The 26,567-nt window shown below is 38.1% G+C and overlaps 1 protein-coding gene across 5 annotated transcripts in view; it reads left to right on the plus strand.

The window, feature by feature from the left end:
• The window catches only part of HS3ST5 (heparan sulfate-glucosamine 3-sulfotransferase 5), a 188,160-nt gene that overhangs the window by 159,426 nt on the left and 2,167 nt on the right, over positions 1-26,567 (plus strand). For all 5 annotated transcript variants that reach the window (XM_051792261.1, XM_051792258.1, XM_051792260.1 and 2 more), the window contains one exon: positions 22,314-22,452. In XM_051792261.1, coding sequence (XP_051648221.1) covers positions 22,346-22,452 — 107 coding nt within the window. In that variant the 5' untranslated portion in view covers positions 22,314-22,345. The remainder of the gene's footprint in view (positions 1-22,313; positions 22,453-26,567) is intronic.

A 26,567-nucleotide genomic window follows, 5' to 3' on the forward strand; every position in this document is an offset into this window, starting at 1 on the left:
CTGTGATAGATGGGGTTTTTTAACTTTATTGGCACTTTTAAAGGCTTGGGGCACTCCCACAGCTCCTAGCTTTGCTTCCTGGGCAGAAGAAACATTGCTTCATCTATGGTAGTGGCTTCCTTCTCTCCATTCATCCATCTCTACTGGCCTCTTTCCATGAAAAAAAAACATTTCTCCTGTATCTATATCTAGTCACAAAAAATCCTTACCTCAACTGTAGTCTTACTGAGGTGACAAAAGAAGTATTTCAAACTGAAAATAAATAAATGGAGAAATTAAATTGTAACCTGTAGAGGGAACCAAACCAAGCACCTCAGCAGCAAAATGGCAGTTCCAGCTACTGGCAGAAAAAAGTGCCCCAAACTAGCAAAATGCTTGGCACATCAAAAGTGCAACTCCAACCATATTAAGTGTGTGGAAGTACTCCGATCAATTGCATGTTGATGAGATGCAGCTGATTAAAATGAAAGTTCATTTTTAATACTCCAGCAAATTGAATTTGGCCTTCTATTAGAGGCTGCAACTGAGTTATAAATGGATGCCTGCTTATTTGGGCTGATGAACTGAAAGTTATTCAGTGAGAGATGTACACATGGTTGGCTCCCATTTTATTTTTGATCATGTCAGACAGGCTTTTGATCCTTTATTTTCTTTTTCCTTATTTTTTTTTTTTTAACGTTTTGTTGCCAAACAGAATGAGAACCATAATGTAGTAACTTTTTTTGATTTTTTGAAGAAGCATGAGTGTAGTAACATCTTCTGTATAAACTAGATGCAATTTGTCACAAATCTGGAAAATAAGGCAATACTGAGTTGTTCATGCATTCTGCCTGGTTTGTCAGATAGCTTGCTTTCAATTTTGTGTTATGACCATTCAGATTTATTATTGTTAAAATTCAGGCAGAGGGAGACAGGTGAAAATATAAAACTATTCCACTGATATGTTCTGTACATAACGTGCAGAGATATTCACTCAGTGGAATTCTACAGCAAAAGAAACTAACAAGAAATATGAAAGGCAAAACACTTATGAAATGGATACATTTTATAAATCTGTTTTAAAAATGTATGAATGGGAATGATCTGACATTAATTACTTTCCAAACATTTTAGTTGTCTCACAATAATGTTCTCTGTGTAAATGATTTTATTTTGTTACCACCAAAATTTTCAGTGCTGTCTCACACTTCTCTATTCTGGACACAACAATTAAATATCAGTGACTTTAGCCAACACCTATTTCTTCTGTAGATCTTAAGAATTACACAGAAGAGCTGTAAATTAGACACACTTAGATGCTCAGGCATGTAGAACACAGGTACTGATATGCAGAGGATTTAACTAGCATGTCCTGAACTTCTAATTCCCTGGTGTGGTGCTCCACCTTGGAACTATGCAGGAAGCCATGCGAACTAGCCAGGAATGAAATGAATGGGAAAGAGGCATCTGCCTCTGGCCAGACAAACATCTCCTTTCTCTTGATAATCTTGACTGCAAACTCTGCCCTACAGCTTGGTGTCAAGCCTTCTTTGTGTATTTCATGAATCAGACACAATGGTGTTTCACACTTTTCCTTGATATTTCTTTCATTCATTCATTCACACAGTGTGATTAATTATTTGTTCTGGAGCAATGACTAGAATCTCGATGACCTAGCTGAATGACCTAGCTGTTGGCAATAATTAACCATAGCCTTACACATGTTCTGAAGGTACCTCTGTAAAATGGATAGAAAAATCGATGGAGAGTTGCCTTGTTTGAGAATTCAGCTTTAAGGACTAGGGATCTTTGGTTTGTGCTAGGACTCTTACCTAAGGTGCCAACACTTTTCTTTAAGCCTGCCCAAAGAAAAACACTGTCCCAGTTCTAGCATCTCCTTCAACCCATGGGAAAAGAATCCAGTCTAACACCAGTACAGAATAAAAGCAACACAGTTCTACCTGAGTCCTGAGCTTTCTGAGACACTGTTTGACTTTTTGGGGTATTCCTTGAGGCAGTGACCTGACCAGATAATGACCTGGCACACATTCAGTAGCAGAAGCTGCCCCAATGCAGACACAAACTGCAGCAAACAAGATCTCTTTTCCTTGTAGTCTTCCTACTTCACCTAACCAGCCGCCTGGAAGGTGAGGGTTCACATGCTTCACCAGACAGGGTAGAGGGAAGGACTCAGAGCAGTCATGGGTTTAAATAGCAAGTAATCTTTGAAGTGAAGAGGAGAAAATATGTCACTTTCCCATATGAGTACCCTAATGGCTACCCTATGGTCATGCTCTGTCCTGCTCTCTGGCTCAAAAAATTCTTAATCATTTAATGTAAAACAAAAGAGCTTGCTTAGGAGCGGCTCAGAGTGCTCTGTCTGTCTCTCTGTCTCTGGGTATCCACATATGCATGTGCATACAAAAAGACACCAGCACATAGATGAAGAGGTTGCAATTCTCTTGGGAGCGGATATATGTGAGTTTGAATCCTCTTAGGCTGGAGGGCAAGGGAAGATTAATTTTGTTTTGTTCATAGTCTTATTCTAGAAGAGGATTTTAATGGGGGTCTTGAAGGAGGGTTAGAAGAGTGACCTTGGGAATGCTGTATGCCTGGTAGTATTTTGTTGAATGCTAAATTGTTGAAGGGAATAAAGAATGCTAAGTAGAGGGAAAGAGGCAAATCAATTTATCTCAAAACTGTATTAGTTAAATTAATCATTTAAATGATCCAATCTATGTGCTTTATAAGATGCACACTTTTATGTGTAAGTCACTTGTCTTTTTTACAGATTAAATGCTTTGAAGTCATTATAATGATATGTCCCATTTCTCAGAACAGGACACAGGGGGTAGACATGATAATAGCTTATCTGTTTTTATTTTTAAATGAATCTGTTTGAAATATCTCCAATATGCAAAAGAAAGGAAATGATAATATGGATGAAACAGTGGTTGTCCAAGAGCTCTACTTTCTCTGAGAAATCTCTATGACAAACCATATAAACAAATCTCTTGTTTAATGTTTTCTTTGCTTGTTCAGGTGTTACATTCAGGAGTGAATTCAAGGCATAAAAGAAGAGGCTGTGCATGAGTTTCAGAAAATAACGTGTGACACATTTTAGAGAAAAGAGAAACATGAAAAGAAAACATTATTCATTTTCCTCTCCTCTAACCCAACTCTTTAACCTTCTTTTAAAACTTTCAAGCACATGCTTCTGTCCCTTTGAATTCAAAAAAACTACTTAGTCTCTCACACCTGGAAGAGGGAAAAGTTTGAGTCCCATTGCTTTGGTGGTGTGACAGAGTGAGGAGAGGGAAAGAAAAGTTCTGTGTTTTGTTTAGAAGAAAAAGAGACAGATAGAGGGAAGGAAATATTGTGTGAATAGGAATAAAACATTCAAAAGCCTTTCAGAAATTCAGCTCTCCTCCCTTTACCTACCCCATGAAATTATTCCAGCTTTGATCCCATCTCTCTCTCTCTCTCTCTCTCACTCTCTCTCTCTCTCTCTCTCTCTCTCTCTACTGCTTTTTTCAGTGACACAGAATATGTGACCCTGAAAGGTATCAATTCTAATTTCCTTTCCTGCTTAACTCAGATCAGGAGAGGGAACTGTTTGAAAAGCAATGGTTATGAAATGGATTTTTAATGTAAGCTCAGTAGTTTTTGTGAATGTTCATGCCAAAAGAATTTAACCTGTCTGATTACTTAGAAACAAGAGCAAATAAATGTAGGCTGGGAACAAGTTAAAATGCGATTTCTAATTTATTGTAGTGCTTAGGAGCATATTTTAACTCAATTTGCCATGCTCTCCATGATTACTCTAGACATGTCAATGAGAAAAACTCTTCACAGTGGAACATCTGGATCCTTGCCCTTAAATAAAACAGTATTGTTTATGCCTTCTAATCAAGGATATTGTTTACAGGGCAGATAACTGTTAAGTCTTCTTTCCATTATTGACTACATGATTTAATTCCTTTTGCAACTGCATTTAGATGTGCTAAAACCTCTCTTGACTGTTTATCATCTTCTCAGTACCTTGTTACAGTATGTGAATGCAGCATAGTTTTAGCAAAAGAGCTGAGTATGGAGCAAAGTCCAAGCTACTGGTCATCTATCCCAAATAGCTGTAGCAGTCTTTTTATTGTTTGTTTTCTGCTCTGTAATGGAGCACGTAAACACATTCAGGGAATACTGTATGGTTGGATAGGAGTATAAAGACTTCATCAGCCTAATGGAACAATTAACTCAACCATTCTACTTCTCTTGATCTGCAGAATTTGGCTTTAAGATTAGAGTGATAAGGTGAAGATTAACACCTCTGAGTCAGTGGGGCTGATGAGGCATGATTTATTAATCCTCAAAGAAAACCTTAATTGGACACTGGAGCACTCTTTTCTTCATTGTTAAACACTGCCAATTCCCCCGATAGTTAGGGTAGATGGTGAGTATGATAGAGACTTATCGTAATTAGGTGCACCAAAACTAAGGTAATGATTTTTTCACCTGGGAACACCATGTGTTATTTTCTCCAAATAAGTCAATGCTGATATTTGTGAAGACCTGAAAAACATCCCCTACAAATGGTCATTGACTACCCAAACATAACTTATAGAAGGGAGCTGGAGAACAGGATTCATAAGAATCCTTTGATTTAGAGGAACTGTCTTAAATCCCGGCCTTCAGAGCTCAGAGAATTTACTGTGCAAGCAGGTTAATGAGAAGGCTGATTTATCCTTATTTTTTTACCCACCATTACTCATTCTTTCATCATGTTCTTTCCATTAAGGGGCACTGATTTATAGGAAGAAGCACTCCTCTAAGGAGTTTGGTAGGTTTTGAAACCAAATCTCTGAAATACTTTTTTTTTCAAAGAAATGTCTTTTTGCTGCCAGTATAATAAATAGGTTCATTATAATGCAGCATGCTGCTAAAAATGGGAGAAAAGTCCATAGGCATACAATTCTAGCTACTGTACCTCAGGCTCAAGAGATGGAGCTGTGTGACTTGAGGATTCATTAAGTCGCTCGATGTAGTGCGAGCCTGATGAAATAAGTTAGCATTCTCATTAGGGGGTTGGAGCAATCATTTGGAAAAAGCCTCCTTTGCTACATTTGTTTACTGTGTCACAAGAAGCATGTCCTCAGTCAATTGGGATAGTCATTGTCAACGTTTTACATAGTTACAAAGCAAACTAATAAGCCAGATTGTCAAATTATGTCAATCATGTCTAAACATCAGCAAACAAATTGCTGCATGCAGATGGGAAATTTGTAAAAAAGCCTAGATATTCAGTTCAGTGTGAACAGTGCACATTGCGAGGTCATGGTTTAAGGCTAATAAATGGGGGAATATGGCTTTCCACCATGTGGCTCTGAAACAAAATTTCTGTCTCTATTAAATTGTTTGGTGAGACTTTTGGCATTTAGGGCATTGGCCGAGGAGATACTTGTATCGTTAAGCATTGCATCCTGCTTTTCCTACCCCGACATTGTGCTCACCAGATTATCATACTGGTATTTTAGTTGTCTTCTTGTTGCCTCCGCTGAAATCTTCGTATTTTATTGCACCTTCACACCAAGACTGACTTCCCAAGGCTCTAGCCAAAGTAGTGATGAGAGACAAGAAGTGGTGTCAGAATTTTTTCTGCTAATGAAAAAGGAAAATTATATGTATTCCTACCCAGCTCCATTGGGGTTTGGTGTCAACTTTTAGCCCAGCAATCGTGATGCATGCTTTCTGAGTGACAAGTACTTTTGGCACTTGTCATCTTTGCACCAGACACCACTCTAGTGGGGAAAAGGGGTCTGTTTGTGGTTGGTAGTTGCTGAGTGCTTCTGTGATTTCACCCCTGCCCGGAGTTATACATAAGGGACAAAAGAATGAAGAGTTTAAAAAAATGCTATAAAGCTTTCAGAATGCTTAAATAGACTGAAGTGAAGATTGCACATCAAAGTAAAATGAAAAGTAAGGTGTTAACCTGTGGAAAGAACAAAAGACCTATTAAATTAATCAATAGGTCTTTTACAGTGGCAAATATAATTTAGTTAAAGAAAACATAGAGAGTGCAAGAAGAATATAATGAGTTTTCCACCTCTCCTAAAAGCAAGAATTGAGAAGAGCAGTTATTGACTGATAGGTATGTTCTTCAGAGAGGAAAATTGCATTCTGGAGGGTGGGTCTTGGAGCTGCACTGAAGTTACAGACCTGTGTGCACCACAGTGTCTCTTGGGAGCATGGCCTTCAACTCACAGCAGAGAGATGTCACCTGATTAGGAATGCTGGAACGTAACACATCAAAGCCAGTTTCTGTCCTTCCTTATATTTAGAAGAAAATAGCAAGAAAGAGATAGATAGTAATTCCTCAGCAACTTACTGTGTTTTGGGAACATGGAGAAATAATGATAGAAAAAATAACGTATATTGTAGACAAGGACATCTGCTCGGGGTCCCAGGTAGAGAAGACCTCTCTGTTATTGTACATACCAGTGTAAGACACTCTTTCCCTCAGGTAAGTCCCAAAGAGTTTGATATTTTTTGTGCCTGAGACATAAATTTGATTGTTCAGTCTCAATGACATGTAGATTTGGGGTTTTTTTACTAAAAGTATAATGTGTCTTTATCTAAAATATTTGTGTTCTGATACTGAACCCCATTATTTTTATGGTTATTCCATATTAATGAATGATTGGTTTAATATTAATATTAATATTATTGGTTTATTATGGTTATTCCATATTAACGAATGATTGACCTGTTTTTCTAAAGGCTCACTCAGCAACAGATTTACCTGTATCAGTGTTGCATTTGTCATGTTGTATTGACTTCCCCTGAACCAAAATTATTATTATTTGGGATGCCTTCATTCATCCTTCATAATATGGAGTGCTTGGTCTATATTGTATTCTTTCCTTACTAACCTCTTCTTGAAATACAGTCATGAGCTACCTAGAGCTCAGGAGTTTGGAGACTTAGACTTTTGCAATAGTTGTTCCCTGTAGCATTAAAGATTTAACTCCAATGTTATTAGTTATACTATTGTAACTTCTCAAGAGTTTGTGTCACAGTCTGAATCAAGGTGCAACATAGAATGCAACTTTCTAATTATAAATGTTCTTAGCCAATTGTAGGTACCTGCTATTCAACAATTCCCTGAAAGCTGGGCAAGAGGAAAGCCAGAAGCCCTAATTAAACTATCAGTGTAACACACAGAACGGGTGAGGGTGAACAAATTTTATTGTATCATTCTGCACTTGACTGGAGTGCTGATGTTATTAAAACTTCACCAACCATCTCGGCTCTTTAGCACCCATATATGTTATGCTGGAGTCTGATTCTCAGAAAGGGGGAACCAGGGAAAACTTAATCTGCAATTCTGAAGAAAGACAATGATATTTTGTTTTCTCAATGTGAAGTAGCTTTTGCTGAGCAGGAGTTTAGGAGGCCCAGGGGGTCTGTACATGCTAGCAGGCACAGAGGTTCATTTTAACTTCATCTGGCCTTTTGGGAGATAGTAAGCACATAGAGCATCTTTCTTTACACATAGCTTCGTAATAAACATCCAGAGGAACACGAGCTTGCAAATATCACTGTAAAATTTTAATTTAAATGGATCTTCCTTTAAAAAAATCGATGCCATTAAAAAAAAAAAAAAACACCAAACCAAACCAAAACAAACAAAAACCCCCAACAAAACAAAACACAAAAACCCACAAAACAACAGCAACAACAAAAAAAACCCAAAACAAAATAAAAAGCAAGCAAACAAACAAAAAAGCAAAAACAAAGACAAAAACACAGTTCTGTTTCAATCTCGGTCTCCCTAAAAAGACAAACATCAGTAAGATGTTGGATCTTGTGAAAAAACACACACAACCTGAGTGATTGATTTTAAAATGCAATCAATTAAAAATCACATTTGACATTTTTTGATTGGAACTTAGTTTGATCTGGAATGGGTCTGTGCCCTTGCCTACTGTTAAGTAGCAATAATAATAAGATTGTTCTCGTATAGGAATTTGAAACCGATCTGCCTTCCTATAAGCAGATAGTTGCTGCAGCTCAAAGCACTCTGAGTCACAGCAGATATCTTAGCTCTGTTAGTTCTGTTATCTGGAAAGGGAAGGCTTTGGTAGAAGAAAATGGTAACCCTGAACAAAGGAAGAAGTTGTCAGTGGAATGAGTTTGTCTTTTCAAAGTTGCAACCTGAGAGACAGCTACAAGCAGGAGGGACTGGGGCATTCTCACAGCATTGCAACCATCAAGGCTTGGATGCTGAGGCACTGCTGGAAATGTGTAGGAATGCAGCAAGAGAGCGGCTAGAGCCTGCTCTAGGATTCCTGGTATAAAGCTGGTATCAAACATCTGATCCATATTTCTGTCTAAAGCATTAAACCAGACCTTCCTTGGCCAAAAGCAAACTCAATTGCATTATCTTCTATTTGTTCAAGGGATAAGCCTGGCAGCTGTTCTTGTTGTGTAACATTTATATCTTTACAGAGGCTGCAATAACAGATATAGTGTTTATATCTTTACAGAGGCTCCATGTACCAGGGCTGGCTCCTTCAGTGACCTCAGAAGGAGCAGGATACTCAACTCTGTGCAGAGCACTCTCTCACTGACAGAATACAATTGAGTGGATGGCTTAATTTTCCTTTGTTTTACCTTTATGCTGCAAACTAAATACTAGTCATTTTTCAGTATTTCATTAATGTTCAGCTGACACACTTAATTTGAAAGCAGGTATTTGTTATTTTCATAGATGGAAAGAAACTGTTAGAAGTCCTAGAGATAAAAGAGATTTTTTTTTTCCCTTTTTTTTTTTTGCCTGGTGCATCAAAGGGTACAAACACATTCATAGTTCTACCTCTGGTTTCTCCAACATATCCTGATAGAGCTGTGAGGATTTAGGACAAGGAGTGTGAATGTACATGGAGCATTGGTTTCTTTTCAGGCAGCCCTGTTCTTCACACAATAGTGTGAATAAAGCCTGAAGCTGGGCGTTGTGTAAACTGATGTGGAATGGCACCTTTTGGGGTAAGCTAGGCAGAATGATGCTTAGTGCCAGTTTTAAGTAATACTAGCCTAAGGATCCCTGCATAGTTCCACAACCCGTATATATAAATAGCACAGGGAGCCCCTAGGAATCTCAAGGTGGGCAGGTGTAGGGAAATTCTCCCTCACTGGGTCTTACTAGACTGGACTTGGCAGCAGAGGAACCAGCTATATAGTTTGTCCCTGGTGGCCGGGGAGTGTGGGCAGATTGGGCAGGAGCCTGACACCTTCTCCATTGGATGGGATTCCCACCAACACACATCTGGGGAGAATCAGAGATTAGTGGGGAGCAGTCACCCCACAGCAAAGAGTCAATAGGACACCTGTACTTGCCTAAACATTTTGCTCCTGGTGTTACAGCAAGACCATGGGACAGGTTCCTCTGATATGGGGTAGTTTGATAAACCTGCTATTGTTGATACTATTTTGTCAGATTTTTTGAAGGTAGATTTAGCTGATGGGGACACTGAACTAACATCTTTCAGAGCCATAAAAAAGTATTCCTACCAGGGAGAAAGATAGAAGCATGCATTACAATGGAAAACAAGGTTCTCTGCATATATTAAACTTCAGCTCCGTGGTACATTTTTTACCTAATATATACATGTATCTTATAAAACAGAATTTAGTGACTTATTTACCTCACCTAATACAACATTAAGTCATGTCTACAACTGCAGTCTGTTAGGCAACTATTAAATAGACAACATTAGGACCATTAACTTGGAGGTAAGAGGTGCTCTATCTCATACAACACTCTCCTGAAGTCTCATTCTGTTGATCACAACAACATGGACACTCACATCACACCCACTTGGATTCTTAGTTGTGATCAGTCCCATACTAAATACATTAAACTTAATCAAACACAGAAGAGTAAAAGTGCCTGCCATTCTCAAGAATTGTTTGTCTGAGTGGCTTTCAGCACAGGGGAAGGAGTGTGGCACTGCCATCCATCCTCCATCCTGCCTGGGACCTCAGGTGGGAATGTGTCACTGCTCTGAAGCACAGGCAGCTCCATCACAATCTTTCACAGCCAGCTGTTCAGTATGGTTACCAACTCACAGACGTGGATTATTAAGTACATATCACCAGGTCTTCTTTGCACAAAGTGAACCACAGCTGGACAGAAATGACCACAAGCCCACTCCCACTAGAATATCTTCTTCCTCCTTTTTTGCAAGAGAGCTTCAGTCAAGGAACTCGTGGAAGGGGCAAGAGAGGGATGCGCTGCATTGGTGCTTTCCAGCAGAGGGGAAATTATTTTGGACCAGTATAACTGAGTCTACTCTTGTACCAAACAGTGAGGATAAAGTTTTCCACCAGGCTAAGCTATGATCTGGCTCCAGTTCTTTAGCACATTCTTTTAAGTGTAAAGCTACCTGTATATATTGTGAAATGGAAATCTTCCTGGTAGCCTGCTAATTGGTAATTGCATCAGCAGTGCAGGGTGAGAGATGGCAGGAAGAAGTGTAAGCACGGAATGGAAATAAAACAGGAGGAAGTCAATCATAACGAACATTTGCTTAAGAATATATTGTACGTTTGGGTGTGGAAAAAGACTAGTTTCTCTCTTACACGCTGTAAGGCGAAGTAATTGAGGTGTTCCATTCAGATGCTATTACAACTGGGAAGGTATGAGATGGCCTCAAAAATTAACTAGCTGGAGACAGATTTAAAGTATGTTAAAAAAAAGTCCTTCTCTGAACTTAACTAGCATAGCACATAATTCACTAAGCTCTGATAGCGAATTTATGATGTGGAAAAATTTATTTCCTATCTCTTCTTCACACCTAAAGAAAAAGAGAGAGAGAGAAAGAAATATAGAAATATTTCTTACATTAACTTTTTTTACATCTTCTGGTGAAATGGAAGAATGAAAACAGTAATTAGAGTTCAAGGTCAAAATGAAATTCTGTCCACACCTTGGTCCTTCCTACATCATTTTATGAAACAAGAGAGCTGAATAGAGGAAGAATTAACTGTTTTCTTTTAAGTTTAGTAATTGCAAATGCAAAATGAATATCATTGTGCAGATATGGTGCCAGAGGACAACACGAGCTAACAAAATAATGATAGTCCTGATAAATAATGTATGCATCATATCAAAAGCTGAATGAGATAAAGACATAGAGAAATTTGAAAATTTGGAAATTGCTCAAAGCCCTTCCTCCAGTGGCTCTCAAGAGTATAAGCACGGAGCACTAACAAACTCTGTGACTCTATAATTCATAAACTTTCCCTCATTTTTTGATTTTCAGTGCTTACAGTTTACAGTTAACAAAGGAACAGAGTGGAAAAATCCTGGTGAGAGTTGAAAGGAGAACATAAACCAGCTGATTCCTCCACTTAATCTATTCATAAAGGGCATCTGTTATCCCAAACTGCACATATATGTGCCATTAAACTTAATATATTGAAAAAGGAAAAAAACCCCTTCTACTCACAAAGTATTTTTATGACAGCTATTACAATGTGAGATTATAACACAACAAAAACCATTTTTGGGCAATTTGTATTAAAATTATTCTGTTGTGGCTCTTGGTTAATGTTCAGACTGGATTTGTTAGAGATTCATTCAATGGTAGCAGAGCAAAGTCAAAGCAAACCAGTGGATGCTATCTGAAGGCAGTGGGATATTTCTAGATCCATTGCATAGCAAGAAATCTCCCTCTCTCACAGACACATTTGAAAGATGTTACTAAATTAAAGAAATCTAAAAATCACATTCAGATAAGATTTGCCTTGAAATGATTTTGATGGTCGCAGCCGTGTGAGGTCATATTCTGAAGACACATGGTGGGCAAGAGGGTTATTTTCAACTCTGCATGTCAGCATTTTGTTACATATTTTCTGGCACAGTACAATTCAGTTACACAACCAAGATTTTTTTTTTCTCTAAAATGTCTTTTGATTTTCATTTTTTTGTCTAGAAACAGGGGACAGTGTCCTGTGTCTTCCTGAGGGAAACCCTCTGTCTCCTACTTTGCGTACACAAGCAGAGCCCAGCACACTTCTCAGCTACATGAAAAGTTTCAAGCTGCTGAAAGGCTGAGGTGGCCCCCCAGCCTCTGCTGGCCTATGTCAGAGCAAGCAGCATCTGGCTCGAGCAATCACAGCAGGAGCCGGTGGAGCACCAGAGCAAGAATTTCCACATAGTTTCCCACCACCATCAAAGATGTAAAGAACCACACAGCGCTCTCGGGGTACCTTTGCAAATCTGTTGCCCTGGGTGGGTAAATGAGAAAGGAGGTCACTATTGTCAGCAAGCTACAGAAGTGACTATGGGTCAGCTGCCCTCTCGTGATCCCCTGTGATCGTGCACAGGCTGTCATGACGCTGACAAAAGGATTCCATTTTCCCAGTTCCTCCCTGACTGTCCTGTCTGCCTCTGAGAGCCTGTTGAGTGTTATTTGAATATTGCTTACTTCGTTAATTTCCTCCTACCATCAATTGATGAATAAATTATTCATAAGTAAATTTATAAATAATTCTACCAGTTCTATTGATGATTGAATAATATTGACCAAATAAATTATTCACTCTTCTTTTCCCCCACCATATGACAAATAAATTATTTGTGAGTATTCTTTTTTTCATTATTAGATCAACTCTTGCACCTGTTGAGACATTCGTAAGATGTCACTCACTCTGATAACTACACAGTTTGTAAGCAGGACCCTTTAGGACCCATTTTTTCATAGACAAACAGAACTAGTTTAACTTTATTGTATTTATTATATGACAGTTCCTTTAGAACACGAGGAAGTGTTTTTCTAGGTTTCACAGCCAATTAAACAAAATGCCAAGATATTCTGGGATTAATTCTCTCCCAACCAATATATTTTGAAAAGAGCAGCTTATTTTATGGTTTTCTATATTTGTACTAAATAGTCAGGGTTGAAGCTGATCCAGCCCATGATCCCAAAAGGTATTAGGATGTAGGTGCTGTAAATGAGCATCAGGAGCAAAGCCAAACCAGACAGATACCTTGACTAATGGCCAGTGCAAACATGAACTGCATAGGCCACAGGTTATTTCAAGTTCTTGGATCAATTACATGAGTTTTACATCTAGTTAGATCCATGGCTTCTCTCTCTTCTCTCATTGATTCACCCCTATGTAGCAAACACGTGACAGCCTCTTCTAGTGGCGGCATTTCTAGCGTATCTTACCATGCAGGCAAAATATATCTACATCCAAAAATATGAATAGTCCACGTGGTGACTGTCATTACAATGGGTCAGGAAAAAAAAAAGTTAATTAAAAAAATACATCTCTAGGAAAGTGATACTAAGTCACAAGCACCCACAGAGAAAGGATTAGATCCTCTCTATTCCATAGAGCCCAAGTTAGATTAAGTCCACCAAGCCAATCAAGTTGCAACAGCATGAAATCAGTAGAAGGACCATGAATAGTACACTGCAAAGCATTATCTGAGAAGTTGCTCAGAAAGACACAGAGAGAGAAGACATCTCGTCCCAGAGGAGCAGCCTTTCTGTAATTTTTCAGGTGTGACTGCCAGTGAGAATCAGAAGCACGCACCTCTCTACGGGCATTGTTCTTGTCTCAGAGACTCATCAGTAAAGCATATGCAAAGATGTTTCAGTTAACTTTTTATGTTGGTTTTTTTTTTTCTTTTTAATTAAAAACCATGAAGCAGGCATATATGCCAGGCTGGGTACATGTACGGGAGTGAACACAGACCCAAGACAGCAGTTACTTCTACAGCTCAGGCTTCCCAATGAGAGAAAGATGAATGGGTTATGCCAGGGCAGCAGAGATGTTTAGTGTTCAGAGAGCTCATTTATGGGGAACTCTCCAGCACCAGACAGCTCTGTAACACTGGGCTGCTGCAGACATGAGCTATCTCTCCTTGCTTCCCCTTTCTTTTCCACCCAAATGGGGGCAGTGAGCTGTCACTCAGGTCAATACAGCAGTGTAATATTGGCGCTTAAAACACACACACAGCAGAAAATCCCAGCTCTTTCATTTTGAGAGAAAAGTGTTAATAGGTCTGCTTTTTTCACAGAGGCATTGTAACAAGTTCTTCTTTAAGCTGTCATTAATGTTTTCACTTAGATTTCCACATTAAAACAAGTAGCACTTCTTAGGGAAGTGTTGTGGTCAGGACTTACAAAGGAAGCACTGAGACTTTGCATTCTGAAAAATAGCTAAGTGGTCTTTGGGGTCTAGGTTTTAAACTCCATATCTCCCTGTTCTCCTAGCAGAAACACCATGGAATATCCAGACACAGAAATATACAGATAAATATGACAGATAAAATGGAAAAGCAATAAAAGTGTGCCTGGTCAGATTTGGTGTACTCAGAGAGATGGATTGGAAGAATACTCTTTGCAGTGCTGTTCAGAATGAATGTCAATGAAGCATAGTTATATAGGTCAAGAACAAAGACCACTGCAGTGGTTGGGATAAAGTGGTGAAGGGGGCACATGGGAAAATTTTAGACTTATATAGGTACGTAACAGACTGAATCTTTGGGACATTTATGCATAAAGAAGTTATGAAATTTAACCTGCATATGAAGTTATGGAGAGTAGTCTGAGCTGATTATGTTTCAGATTAAGGGTGTGAGGAAAAGACAGACTGCTACAGATCGAGAACAAATGTAGATGTTCTGTATTAGACAGTATGATGTCTATTCATCAGCAGTGGGGTAGTCCAGAATATGAGTTCATCTCACTGCACCTCGTCATTTGCATCAATAGTAGCAGAGAGGACTTTTATCACTGCTGCTCTACTGCAGTTGAGCAACTAGAACAAGACACAGCTGTGCAGGTGGTAGGTGATGCTACAGTATGCATAGCATGGGGTTGACAGCAGTCTGGCTAGGCCAAAGTATCTGGCCTGGGAAACAATGATTAAGATTAGGCTGCAAAAAATGTCCAGATTCAGTCAAATTATTTTTTTTTATAACATGTTCATATATGCACAGAGGGATGGGGAGGGTGTTATCTCATACATTGGTATTTTTTCTCACTGGGGAGTCAAAGCCATGAGGAAAAATCTATTCAGATAGTTTTTACTGTAAATGCAGTGTACCAGCAAAATATATTTGCAGCTCTTTAAAGTTTTTGCTTTTAGTTTTCCCATTAATGTTTTTGACTACGAGTAATGTTTTGCATTTAAGTCAGTTTTGCTGCTTTTCTAAAGAGAAGTCACAGAAAACAGAGCTACAAGGAGCTGCAGAAAGCCATCTAAATTTTGCCTGATAGCTAAGATAAATTTAACTTAAATTGTTTGCCAGTTTTCATTAATTAAGGAACCTTCAAACAGCCTTTCATATGTCTTATTTCAAGTAAGGTATGATATAGTTTGGGAAGTGGTAACTTTTTCCAAGAAAAAAAAGGAGTAATAATCTGTGGACATAATTCTAAGTAGTAGAAAGAACATTTCAAAATTACTAGTATGTAAAAAAAAGTAAATTTATTTTACACAGAATCATATTAAACAATACCTCTCTGCCTTCCTATCCTGCTCAATGAAGTGAAACTGTTCATGACAAAAATTGGACTCTAAATGAAGGACAAAAGAAAAAAGCTCTGGATATTTACCTACTTACCTTTCCCTCAGAGGACTCATAATCTTCTTGTTTAAGTCTTTCCCAGAGCTGAAAACCAAGCCACTTATTTCTAATGTGACAGGGCTATTGGCCTCCCTTTAAGATTTCTCTTTTGACTTTTGCCATCATTGCTCCCCTTTCTTCCATTTCCTTGCATTTTGTTCCTCAACTTCCTTTTTCCTTTATCACTGCTATTTTTCGTTGCAGTTGTAGTGCCAGATTGAGGAAAAGAGACTGATGTTGTCTTTTGAGGACTGTGAAATTAGTATCTATTATAATCTCTCTACAATCAGAATTGGATTTCCACAGGTATCATCAGCTCCACCATTCCTGAGAAATATAGCAGACAAGGAAAGTGATCATAGTGATAGTTTCAGAAGAAAAGTTTGGAAGTAGCTGGGGAAATACCATTAATCCACAGAAAAGGGCCAATCGGATCAGATTAATCTCATGTTCCATGAAGAGCAGTGCAGGGTAATAAACTAAGGATGCTGGCAAGGAGACAGGCATCTGTATTTTGGACTAATGAAGTCCTATTAAGATCTATGTGCTTGGAAATGTTCCTGGAGCACTGTAGCTACGCATGGATCATGGCAACCTAGTCATCATTCAGCAGAACACGACTGCCTGCCTTGCCAGCTCAGATGCAATAAGGCAGTTTTCCTAAGCAGATGTGTGTGAGACCTCAAGGGCATCAAAGCGCCTGAGATTCCTAACTACCCTGACAATCTGGCAGCAGATCTGTTTGGCACAGGGCACTGCAAAGTCAATAGCAAGCTTTTGAGTTGTTTCTCTCTTCCCAACACCATATTGCTCAATGTCTTTCAGTAAGATGCAAAAAAAAATGAAGGGGTCAGGCTGAAAACAGAATGTGATGAAGAGCTCGTTATGGCCTTATCTACTGTTGTCACTTGACACAGCAGCTTCCTAGAGATAGTACAACTGTGGATAGATTGAGTCTTGACTGTATCTGAAGATAAATGTCTTGCAGGCAGTGGACTAAATAAATAGTCATTACCGTTCTCTATAGGCTGGAGAGAACCCAGATATCTGGCTAAGTGGGGGACTATGAGTCACAAATGCTCTTTCAACACCGATATTGTGCTAACTTCTGAGAAATTAACATGTATTTTCTTATCTAGTATCCACATACAGATGCTCATTTTGTGGATGGTCGCCCAGAGAGAGACCTTTCAGCCTTTCTGGAGATAGGGTTTTACCGCTTATTTACACAAAAAAATGGCTTCAAGGACTGCTTAAAGGTAGTCCAAAATCTCAAAACTCTACAATAGCAGACAAAAAAAAGGTGGTTTTAAGTTATTGTCACAGCTGTGGCATAAGATTATAGGAAATCTTTATGTTGGAGTTTATCTGCATTATTTATTGTTTTCCATCAACTTTGCTGACATTTTCTTCTCCATCGTTCCAGTCAATATGAGTCATGAGGAGAAAAGGATATGCCTAGCACACAGGGACACTTCCATGAATCTGTGAACTTATTCCATGTTATGAACATATTTCCTTCTTTTCTTCCTTTGCAACGTGAATTGATCGAGTGCATTAATCTTATTTCATCCCATCTCAGTTTTATGCTACAGAGAAAAAAACTGAAAAATGAGAAGAATTAAGAATTCTCATAAGAATTAAATTTCTTTTTTATATTGAAATTATGAACTATTAAGGAAAATCTTAAAAAAAGCAAATTCCACTTATGCAGAGTCAGCACTTTACCATTACCTAAAAAATCTGGTATTGTCAAAGCTTTCAGTTCTTATTATGCATTTAATTTTACTGTGTCAGAAAAAGGAAGAATTTTTTCTGTTGTTAGACTATTCAATGCTATTAGAAATGAAAAATCCTATCTCTAATGAAAAATCATGTTCTGCTTTATCATGATTATTGTAGTTCTTTAATACAGTTCACGGGCTGCACTAGTACTGTTGCTATTAAGCAAGCCATCAAAGCAAAGGCTACTGGGGAAAAAGTATGTCAGCATTGTAGCTTTTCCTTGCCACTCTAGCCCAGACCTTCATCAGTGGTGAGACAGAACAAAGGAAAAGGGGATGACCTGCAGGAGGAGCAGGAGCAGTAGGATCACTGGCTATTCCAGGCAAACCCTGAGAAAGATCATGAACTGATAAGAATGCACACAGTTTGAGGGATGTCCTTTCCCAAACATCACGTGATTTCCTATCCCAGAAAAAATCTAAGTGTTTGATTTGTATGAATTTTAGTCACAGTGACAAATGCAAGAAGCTGTAGTTAACATTCAAGGAACATAATGCAAACATGCCAAGTGATAGGTTCCCTGACTTTTTTTCTGTCACTGTGTTTAAATCCCACATAAACTCAAAGATCTTTCTGCAGAGTATGAAGACAAATATTTGTTGGTCAACAGATGACCCCTGCTGGTGTGCAAAATAAAAAAAAAAATAAAAGCGTGTCAAACAATAAATTTTACTAATAAAATTGCCCTCTTATTTATTAGTTTTCCAGCCTTGTTTGTGCTTATTTGCCTGAGGTTTGTACTTAATTTTGATTAATCACATCACTCAGGACTGTATTTCTTCAGCCTGTTTGCCAAAGTATTGTATGTTGCCTTTCTTATACTTCTCTCCATAATCAACCACATGCTATTTATTTATCCATAGCATCTTCTCAGTTGTGCTCCACATGTCCAAAAATGTCCCTCTGATCATTTTCAAACAAGTTCCTGGTAATCATCTTGTTTCACTGTCTTTTTTTTGGAATAACTGATTACAGCAGCAGCTTCTACTTTCTGTGCTTCTGCACAACTTGTAGTGTTATCAAATTCAGATTTTTATCAGTAATACCATTGTTACTAATATACGTTTCTTTATTTAACTTTACCATGTCAATCTAACAATTCAGATCAGATGTACATCTGAAATCACAAAGCACATTACATTTCTTTAATCTGCATGATGTTGCACACACTGTCTTTTCTACAAATTATGAATTCCACATTATGAGTTCTTTGTGTTGTTCTGTGTGCATTGCGACTTTTCTTAGATAGCCAGGAATGGACTTTCTCGTATACATATTTAAATCGATTGTTCAAGACAGATATTTCCGATGTAAGCCCACTGGAGCTGTGCAACAGCTCACTGTCATCTCTTTTGGTGGGAGGTTCCACATTCTGCTATTGGGAAAGTTTTGCTGGGGCTTTTCCAACACTCCTCCTACTGGTCAGCAGCTTTTGTGCCACTTCAGTTGTAGTACCTAAAAGAGAGCAACATTTTTTTAAAAACACCCTTATTTACCTCAAATAACTGCTAAAATCTTGTCATTTTGGATTACATTTTATCTTGCCTTCCGGCTTCTTAAGTTAAAAGTACGTGTTCCTTATAGAAAACTTTGTGCAGCTTATAATATATCCCAGAATTTTAATTTCCTCCTTTTAATTTCTTCTTTCCATTTCATTTAAGTGTTGCCATGTCAGTCTGCAGCAACATTTTTGCCCTAGGGACCTTCACCTCAATCACATTCTGGTTGTATTAACTCTGTGTCTTAAATAGAAATGTTTCCTTGTTCCTCTCCTCTGGCATGTAGAGCTATCTCAGTACATCCATTGTAAGACGTAGTCTTTTCCAAAGTTGAGATATTATTTGTCTACATTTTTTTTTCATGAAAATATCTAGCACCTGGGGAAAGCTTTATCAAGACCACTCCTCTGGAATAAAGCCCCCTCTGTGGACTTTAAATTAGATGCTAAAAGTGATAACAAAAATGAAACAAACATATAAATAATGTCATATTTACATTTCTAGCATGTGCTTAATACTTGTCATACTGTGGAAAAATTTTCTGTACTCAGGTACATGCAAACATACAGCAACTGGAACTGGTTTGGGTTTGGGCTTTTTTTGGTTGCTTGGTTGACTTGCTTTGCATTTGTTTCGCAAGATTTTTTCGCATTGACTCTTATTTCAAACATTATTATTGAGGTCATGAGACCTTGTGGAATCTATTCCAGGAAACAGTTTGTCATTAATTTGATTTCATTCTGACCTGATGACCTCCACTGCCTTAGTGAGGCCTGCAGGTAAGACTTAATTGGGAAATCCAAGAGCCTGGATAAGGGAGAACACATGGAAAGCACTTTAGTTTCATGTATAGAGGCCTGCATATGTATATGTTTTCTGAGAGATGAAGTTCAGAACCAATTGTAACACTGAAGTGAAACTTTCATCTAGAGAGAGACCAGTATGGAAAGATTTAAAACTGGGAACCTATGAAAATGTATCATCATCATCATCATCATCATCATCATCATCATCATCATCATCATCATCATGTCCTTCTCTTTCATCTTTTTTAATTAAATAATTAAAAGTATAATTAGCAATAGCATATTGACATAGAGATAGAGGATCTGTGCATTTTTCTTAATAGTTAAGCTTTAGGTGTGTGTTTTCTACCTTGCTCAATGTACAGAATTCCTCATTCATATATCATTTTTATGAAGAAAAATTATTTTACAAAAAGCCAAAAGTTTATCATGTAGTTAAAACACTAGAAAGGAATTATTTCACACTGAATCCCACTGATACTACAGGTTTTCTCTGTGACCTTGAGCTAATCACCTAATCTCTCTGTACCTCTGTTCCTCATTTATTTTTTAAAGGATGATAATACTTCTTCTGCGTCTGTATTTACATTGCAAACTCCTTTTACTCTGTGCTTTATATTACTCTTGTTGCAATAAAGATCTTATCTAAGAATTCTTATCGTAGAGTTGCTTTTTTTCTATGTAAAAAGCAATAAATTCTGTATGATAAATTATCCTGTATGATAGGTTACCCTGAGCTATGACCTGGCTGTATAAGGAGTTACTATTATTATCGCACCAGAAGTTTTTTAGCGAAAGTCGACTTAGAGCTTCAGTGTTTCATGGCTATTTTATCAAGAGATGGTGGGTTGGTCTTAGAAGGGCTTTCTCTATAGCAGTTTAACATATGTGCCTGAAAATGCCTATTCTACCACCTTTGAAGAAAACCAGTATGGGAGTGACCTGCATCTGCACCTTTAAGCTCAGCCAGCACTAAGGAAGGCTGCGTAAATGCTGTCTCTTGCGAATGGTCTCCAGCTTGTAGTATCTCCCAAACTGTATCCTGGTTTCCTGTGAGAGCTTTCTGGGCCAAAAATTTAACAGCATGGGCAAGACAAAGAAACATTTTCAGGCTCTGTTTAACAGTAGCCAGTCAAACCTTGAAGTCTTGCTAACCATTCTGCTTCTTTATATAGTTATATGCTTATAATAATCTATCCCAGTTTTGCTTTATGTAAATCCTAAAGCTGGAAAAAAAGGAACTTTGCTGTAATAAAACATAAGGAACTTGACACCAAAAATTGTTCAAAATAAGTCCAGTCAAAATTCAGGAAAAAAGTTTCTGTTCAAACTGCTCCATAATACAGTAAGCATTGCCTGATGGGTCAGTAGTTCAGGTGATTACTGTTCATGTTTATTATATTTATATCAAAAGGATCAATTTGGTAATTAAAGCATTCATTTGGTAGGTAGATAATATGGCTTTACATATCCTGAGCCAGTGAAAGGATCTGAAAGGATCTGTGAAGAACCATGTCATCTTTGGCTTTGTTCTGAAAGGGGAAGCTGATCTTTCTCCTTAGTTCCTGTAAGAATGTATTAGGCATCCAGCTCTGAGTCTCCCAAACACATCTGCAGTCCTGAACAAAAACTTCATGTCTGAGGAAGAGTCAGTATAAAGATAAACAGTTTTACTCAGCACTTCCTTCTACCTTACCTAGGGACCTCCTGGTTAAATTTGATTGTTCTTGATATAACGTCAGATCTTTTTACTTCTGCCTGCCTCATATCTAAAGTATTTGAAGCAATGCTCATTTATGGGCTTTAGACAGTCTCTGGAGCACATCAGAAAAAGAAATTTAAGTATATGCTTTGGTGTTACCAAAAACTGGGGATATAGGCATGGTTGTTTCAAGGATGCCAGTTTGCATCCCATCAGGTCTTGAGATCACAGCAAAGGTTGGTGTCAGGATGAGGAGCTTAAGAGAGCTGTGTAAGCAGCGTAAGCTGACGCTCACCATAGAGACAGCTAATAGGATAGCATGATGTCAAAAAATCATTACTGTGCCCACCCCAGCTACATGATTCTCAGGTTTGTTATCCTGGACTTGCTGGCATGGATCAGGATATCCTGGAATTTTAGATTTCTCTGCAGCATACACTCTAATAGTCATAGAGACGCATTAAACATGCCCACGTATACTGTGTACCCAGTTACACCTGCAAGCCTAACTCCTGGTTACTTCTGCCCTACTTGAAATCAGAGCATTCAAATCTCTGTTGAAATCTAGCTTGGGTTGATTCTGAAAGGTTTAAAATCTAAACTTATTTACCAAACAAGAGATTCTATTACAATATGAGCTTCTGTAGAAGCCAAACCACACAGTGTGACTATCAGACAGCCTTAGTAACAGTGGGTGCAACTGAATTGTCACTTCCAGAATTATCACCCTATCCCAGACACATTGCCATGTGGGACAGAAAACCAGTAACAAACGAAAGAAGTTTAACTACTTCTGCAGTTTTGAAAAGATTTTGCAAGTGTGGCTTCATCAGCTGCAACACCTGATTAAACATTACCCTACATATTGCTTTCTGATAAGTGTGTTCTTGTCTCTGCAGACTGAAGAAGTCCTGAAGATTGATGGAGGGCCATGCTATTCAAACAGCAGGTGTTGCTGAGGCAGAAGCTCTTTGTGCTAGGCAGCCTTGCTATTGGAAGTCTCCTATATCTAGTTGCCAGAGTTGGGAGTTTGGATAGGTAAGTCATTAAGTAGCTGCTCTCTTATTTAGAATGGGCTAAGATTGTCTGAGTTTTTGCTTCAAGGGTCTGGTTTCTTTTATTCTTTGTTTCTCTTTTGTTTTTCGGGATTTTTTTATGTTCCTCATGTACAGGAACACTGTCTATTTTAGTAGTGATTTTCATTATTTGTTCCTACTTTTTGGAAGAGAGGGTAGGAAAATAGTCACAAATCATCCCTGACAAAGTATTTCTGTCTGTCCATTTGTATTCTAAGCACATTGACACTTGTTTTCAGAGAAGAAGTAAGCCAGCATCCAGTAAAAATGTCATTACAGTAGCTCATTTTTTTCTGTGTGCATCTGTGTGTTGACCTCTAGTTTCAGCGAAACGGTTATGATGTATTTATATATCTCCCTTTCTAAATTTGTGAGCAAGCAATTAATGTGCTGCAGTGGTAGTTAAAATTAAGTATGAGCCTGCAGAGCAGCTTGTCAAGTTTTGAATACTATTTCACTTGAAAGATTGCTTAAGGGTTTGAGAATTTTAACTATGTTAATTAGCTGGTATTTTCTGTAGCTGAATGTGCTAAATAAGTGGGGTTTCTCTGCAAATGATTTCCTAGAGAGTAGTAGAAAATACAGCAGAGAAAATCAAAGAGTATTTGGCACTTCTGACCAGGCTGAGTTTTGACTGGTTATTAACAGTACAACACTAGTGCTACCTGCACTGACACTGCTGTTTCTGTCACCTCCAAAATGGCCTGGGATTGCTCTGGTAGGCATTACACAAAGGTGAAAAGATGTAAAAAAAAAAAAAAAAAAAGCTGTTTCAAAAGACTGAATGAAACACAAGGCTGCAAGATTTCCAGAAGCTGGTAGACGCTTTACAAGTGCTAATGCTATATTAGTGTCCTTCTTTTCAAAGACAGAATAATGATAGTTGAGTTCAAAATAGTGACACAATGTTGTGTGAATATACAGTGCATGAAAAGTTAGTCGAAAACGTAGCTACTGTGTCCATTGCTAGGTTATGTTGGGCTCCATCTGAGGTCACTGGGTGCTTTCTTCAATTGCTTAAATCCACTCCAGAAGAAGAAGGAGACCATGTACTCAGCTAGAACCAACTGCACAGCAAATTACACTCCAGAAATTATATCTTCTTTCCCCTGATGGCCAAAACATCTCTGATACTTCAGAGGTGGAAACTTCACTGAGACTAATGTGATTCTGTAAACGGATGCAGAAATCCTTACTGGTCCCTGCAAATGTATATTTTATGACCAAAGGCATGAAATCTAATTAACCTTCTGCTATTATCTATGCTTGCACATCTATAGAATTTACTGATGGCTATAAAATTATCTCGCCACAGTATTTGACTTGCTGACCTTCTGTAGCAGTGAATTCTGCCAGTTTCATATATAATGTTGCCAATGGCAGCAAAATTCAGTTTCATTCTCTTACATTACCCAGTGTGAAGAATACCACATTGCTAAAAAGCAGTCCTGGGTATGGACTTGTTATGAAATAGAGAGAGAAAGTACTGGAAAGAACGAGACACAGATGAATTATCCAGAAATGTTCTTCTGCCTCATCACTGTTGAATCTGTCAGTAAGAGGATGCTGAGTGGCTTCAATAGACTTTGGAATAACTAATTGTTCAGGAAGAAATCCAGATTCATTTATGCTTAATTTATGCTGATCTAATTTGAACAAGATAGCTGGGGATGGCTCATTTTTAATAGCCTCAGATTAGGCTCTTCAATGGTAGTGTCTTGAGTTTTCTTAGGCCCGAAGGGAAATTACTACTAGCTTATCTGATTCATTGAATCATAAAGTCTGATAAGCTGAGCACTTCCCTCCAGAGAAGGCATCCGTAAGTCAACTCCTGAGTGCGTGGAGATGTTTCACATGTTAAAGCCCGGATAGATTCTGTGCCTGGCAATTATGAGAATAACTGGATCAGTCTTTGAGTTACCTGTCTCCCTCATTGACAGTACCTGGAGCATCCAGATCTGATTTCAAACTGCTCCTGCTGGAACTAGGCTTATAATCTTTTGCCGCTGTGACATCTCCACTGGAAGAAAATTAGCAAGTATCCTGGGTCAGGAGAAACAGCTCATTAAGATTTCCCAGACTTATTTTAGCTGTTTTGAATTTTTTCAGAAATACAGTTCCCTGAGATGAATTGTCCTGTGGTGGGTTTTCTCAAGAAGAATGTTTGTGGAGTTTTACTGTAGCAGCTTGACAAATTGTCTGTTTTGGGAGAGCAACTCAGTGATATAATAAATGTCATATACTCTTTCTTAGCAAAGGACTGTTATTTAATGGAAAAATTACTCAGAATTAAGAATATTAGCATGTTGCAATATAACAGTAAATAGTGATGGGATTCAACTATCAAGATCTGCCTTATACCACCACTGCCACGATCTTTTAAAAGTTATTTTTTTATTGTTTAGAGAGAAGAGGAGAAGGAGGAAAGAGTAAAAAAACCTGAAATGTAAAGTGTTGAGGAAGGACTTTTAACAACATCCAATCTTTTCCCTTAGGCTAGAGGATATCTTGAGTATTTATTTACTTTTAAAGGAAACCACCCTGTTTGACAAGCTGTTGTGTTACACTGAAGGCAGTGCTAGCTGTATTTTTGAGCAAGAGATAAAATTAGTGTAGATGGGTCTGGAAATGCTGTTGTGGAATCCTCTTTGCTTGAAAACAAATAACAAATACACAGAAGGAGAGGGAAAAGAAGAACAGAGATAGCAATTGCAGCTTCTGTTTCTTATGCTCTTAACTGCCGCCTGCTGATGCAGAAATACTCTCACCAGCTACACCACAATCTGATGAAATTGTACCATTGTTAAGCCAAGACATTTCTTCCTTTTTTTTCATATGGACGGTTTGCATCAGCATTTCAATCATTCAGCCTTTGCCACCAAGTCGGGCTTATTCAGTAGATCACAGAGAGCAAAGGGAAAGAAGAAACTAGAAACTTGAAAAAAGAAATAACAGGAACTCACTTGTCATCACACTTTCTAACTAGTTTGCAGGACTTAGCTAGAGCTCATGTAAACCCAGCAATGTCATCTGGGTTGTTTTTTCAGCTCTGTCCAGACAGGTTATATCTCTTGGCGTCTGGATCATCAGAGAAACAGCTAGCAGGTCAGCCAGGGAGATCAAACTTACTTTGTCCCAACCATCCATTGTCCTAGCATCAGTGTCAAATTAGAAACCCCAACAAGCAGTGATGGATGGAAAAGCCATAAAGAAATAAATAATTATGTCCTGAAAGCAGGGTTTGAATAATATATAGAAAATGAGTGAGGGACCACATGCTGAGAAACCAGAATAAATACTGAATACCTAAACAGCTATTAATGAGCATTGCCCATCTGGTGTACTGGCTAAGGCAGGGGTCCTGTGAAAAATAATAGCATGCACCCGTGTAATTTAGGAACTGTATCATAATATATATGCACAGCAAGCTCACACAAAAATTGCCTAGGCAACCTTTGTTCATACATATCCTTAATTTTGGAGAGCATGGCTCCACAAAATTAGTAATAGTATTTTTCTATGTGACCTATGTGACATACCAATTTAATCTTCAATGAAACAGTGGCCTGTATGATGTCCAAAGCACTGATTTGAGAGTGGAGGTGAGGGTTTATTCCAGGTTCTGTAGTAGCAAAATTTTAGTATTTTTCTTATTGAATCATTTCTTGGATTCAGTGGCATCAGATACAAGAAGGAAGCATTACAGAAGTGGAAAAGAGGGAAAATAGGTGAATATAAAAGAATAGCACAGGTGCAAAAGAAGAACGAATAAGGCACAAAATAAGGATCAACACAAGGATACATAAGTGAGGATAAGAAAATACTGAGGTAATAATGCAATAAATGCATTTTTAACAACTTTTCTTGCCATTCTTTTTATGCCTTGTTAATTATGTTTGATTCAGAACCTAGGACTTTCTGGTTCTAATTGGCAGGGAAAACACTGGGCATATTCTAAAGAGAAAAAGAATCACTGAAAAGTGATGCCTAGAAAGCATCACTTTCGCTCATCTTCACTAAAAAGGCCAGCTCTGGATCAACACAATGGAGAGCACAGGAAAGAATTCAGTCTAGAAT

This window comes from Manacus candei, unplaced genomic scaffold (genome assembly GCF_025592945.1).
Source record: "Manacus candei isolate 608988 ecotype Guabito, Panama unplaced genomic scaffold, ASM2559294v1 h1tg000034l, whole genome shotgun sequence".
Classification (NCBI taxonomy): domain Eukaryota; kingdom Metazoa; phylum Chordata; class Aves; order Passeriformes; family Pipridae; genus Manacus; species Manacus candei.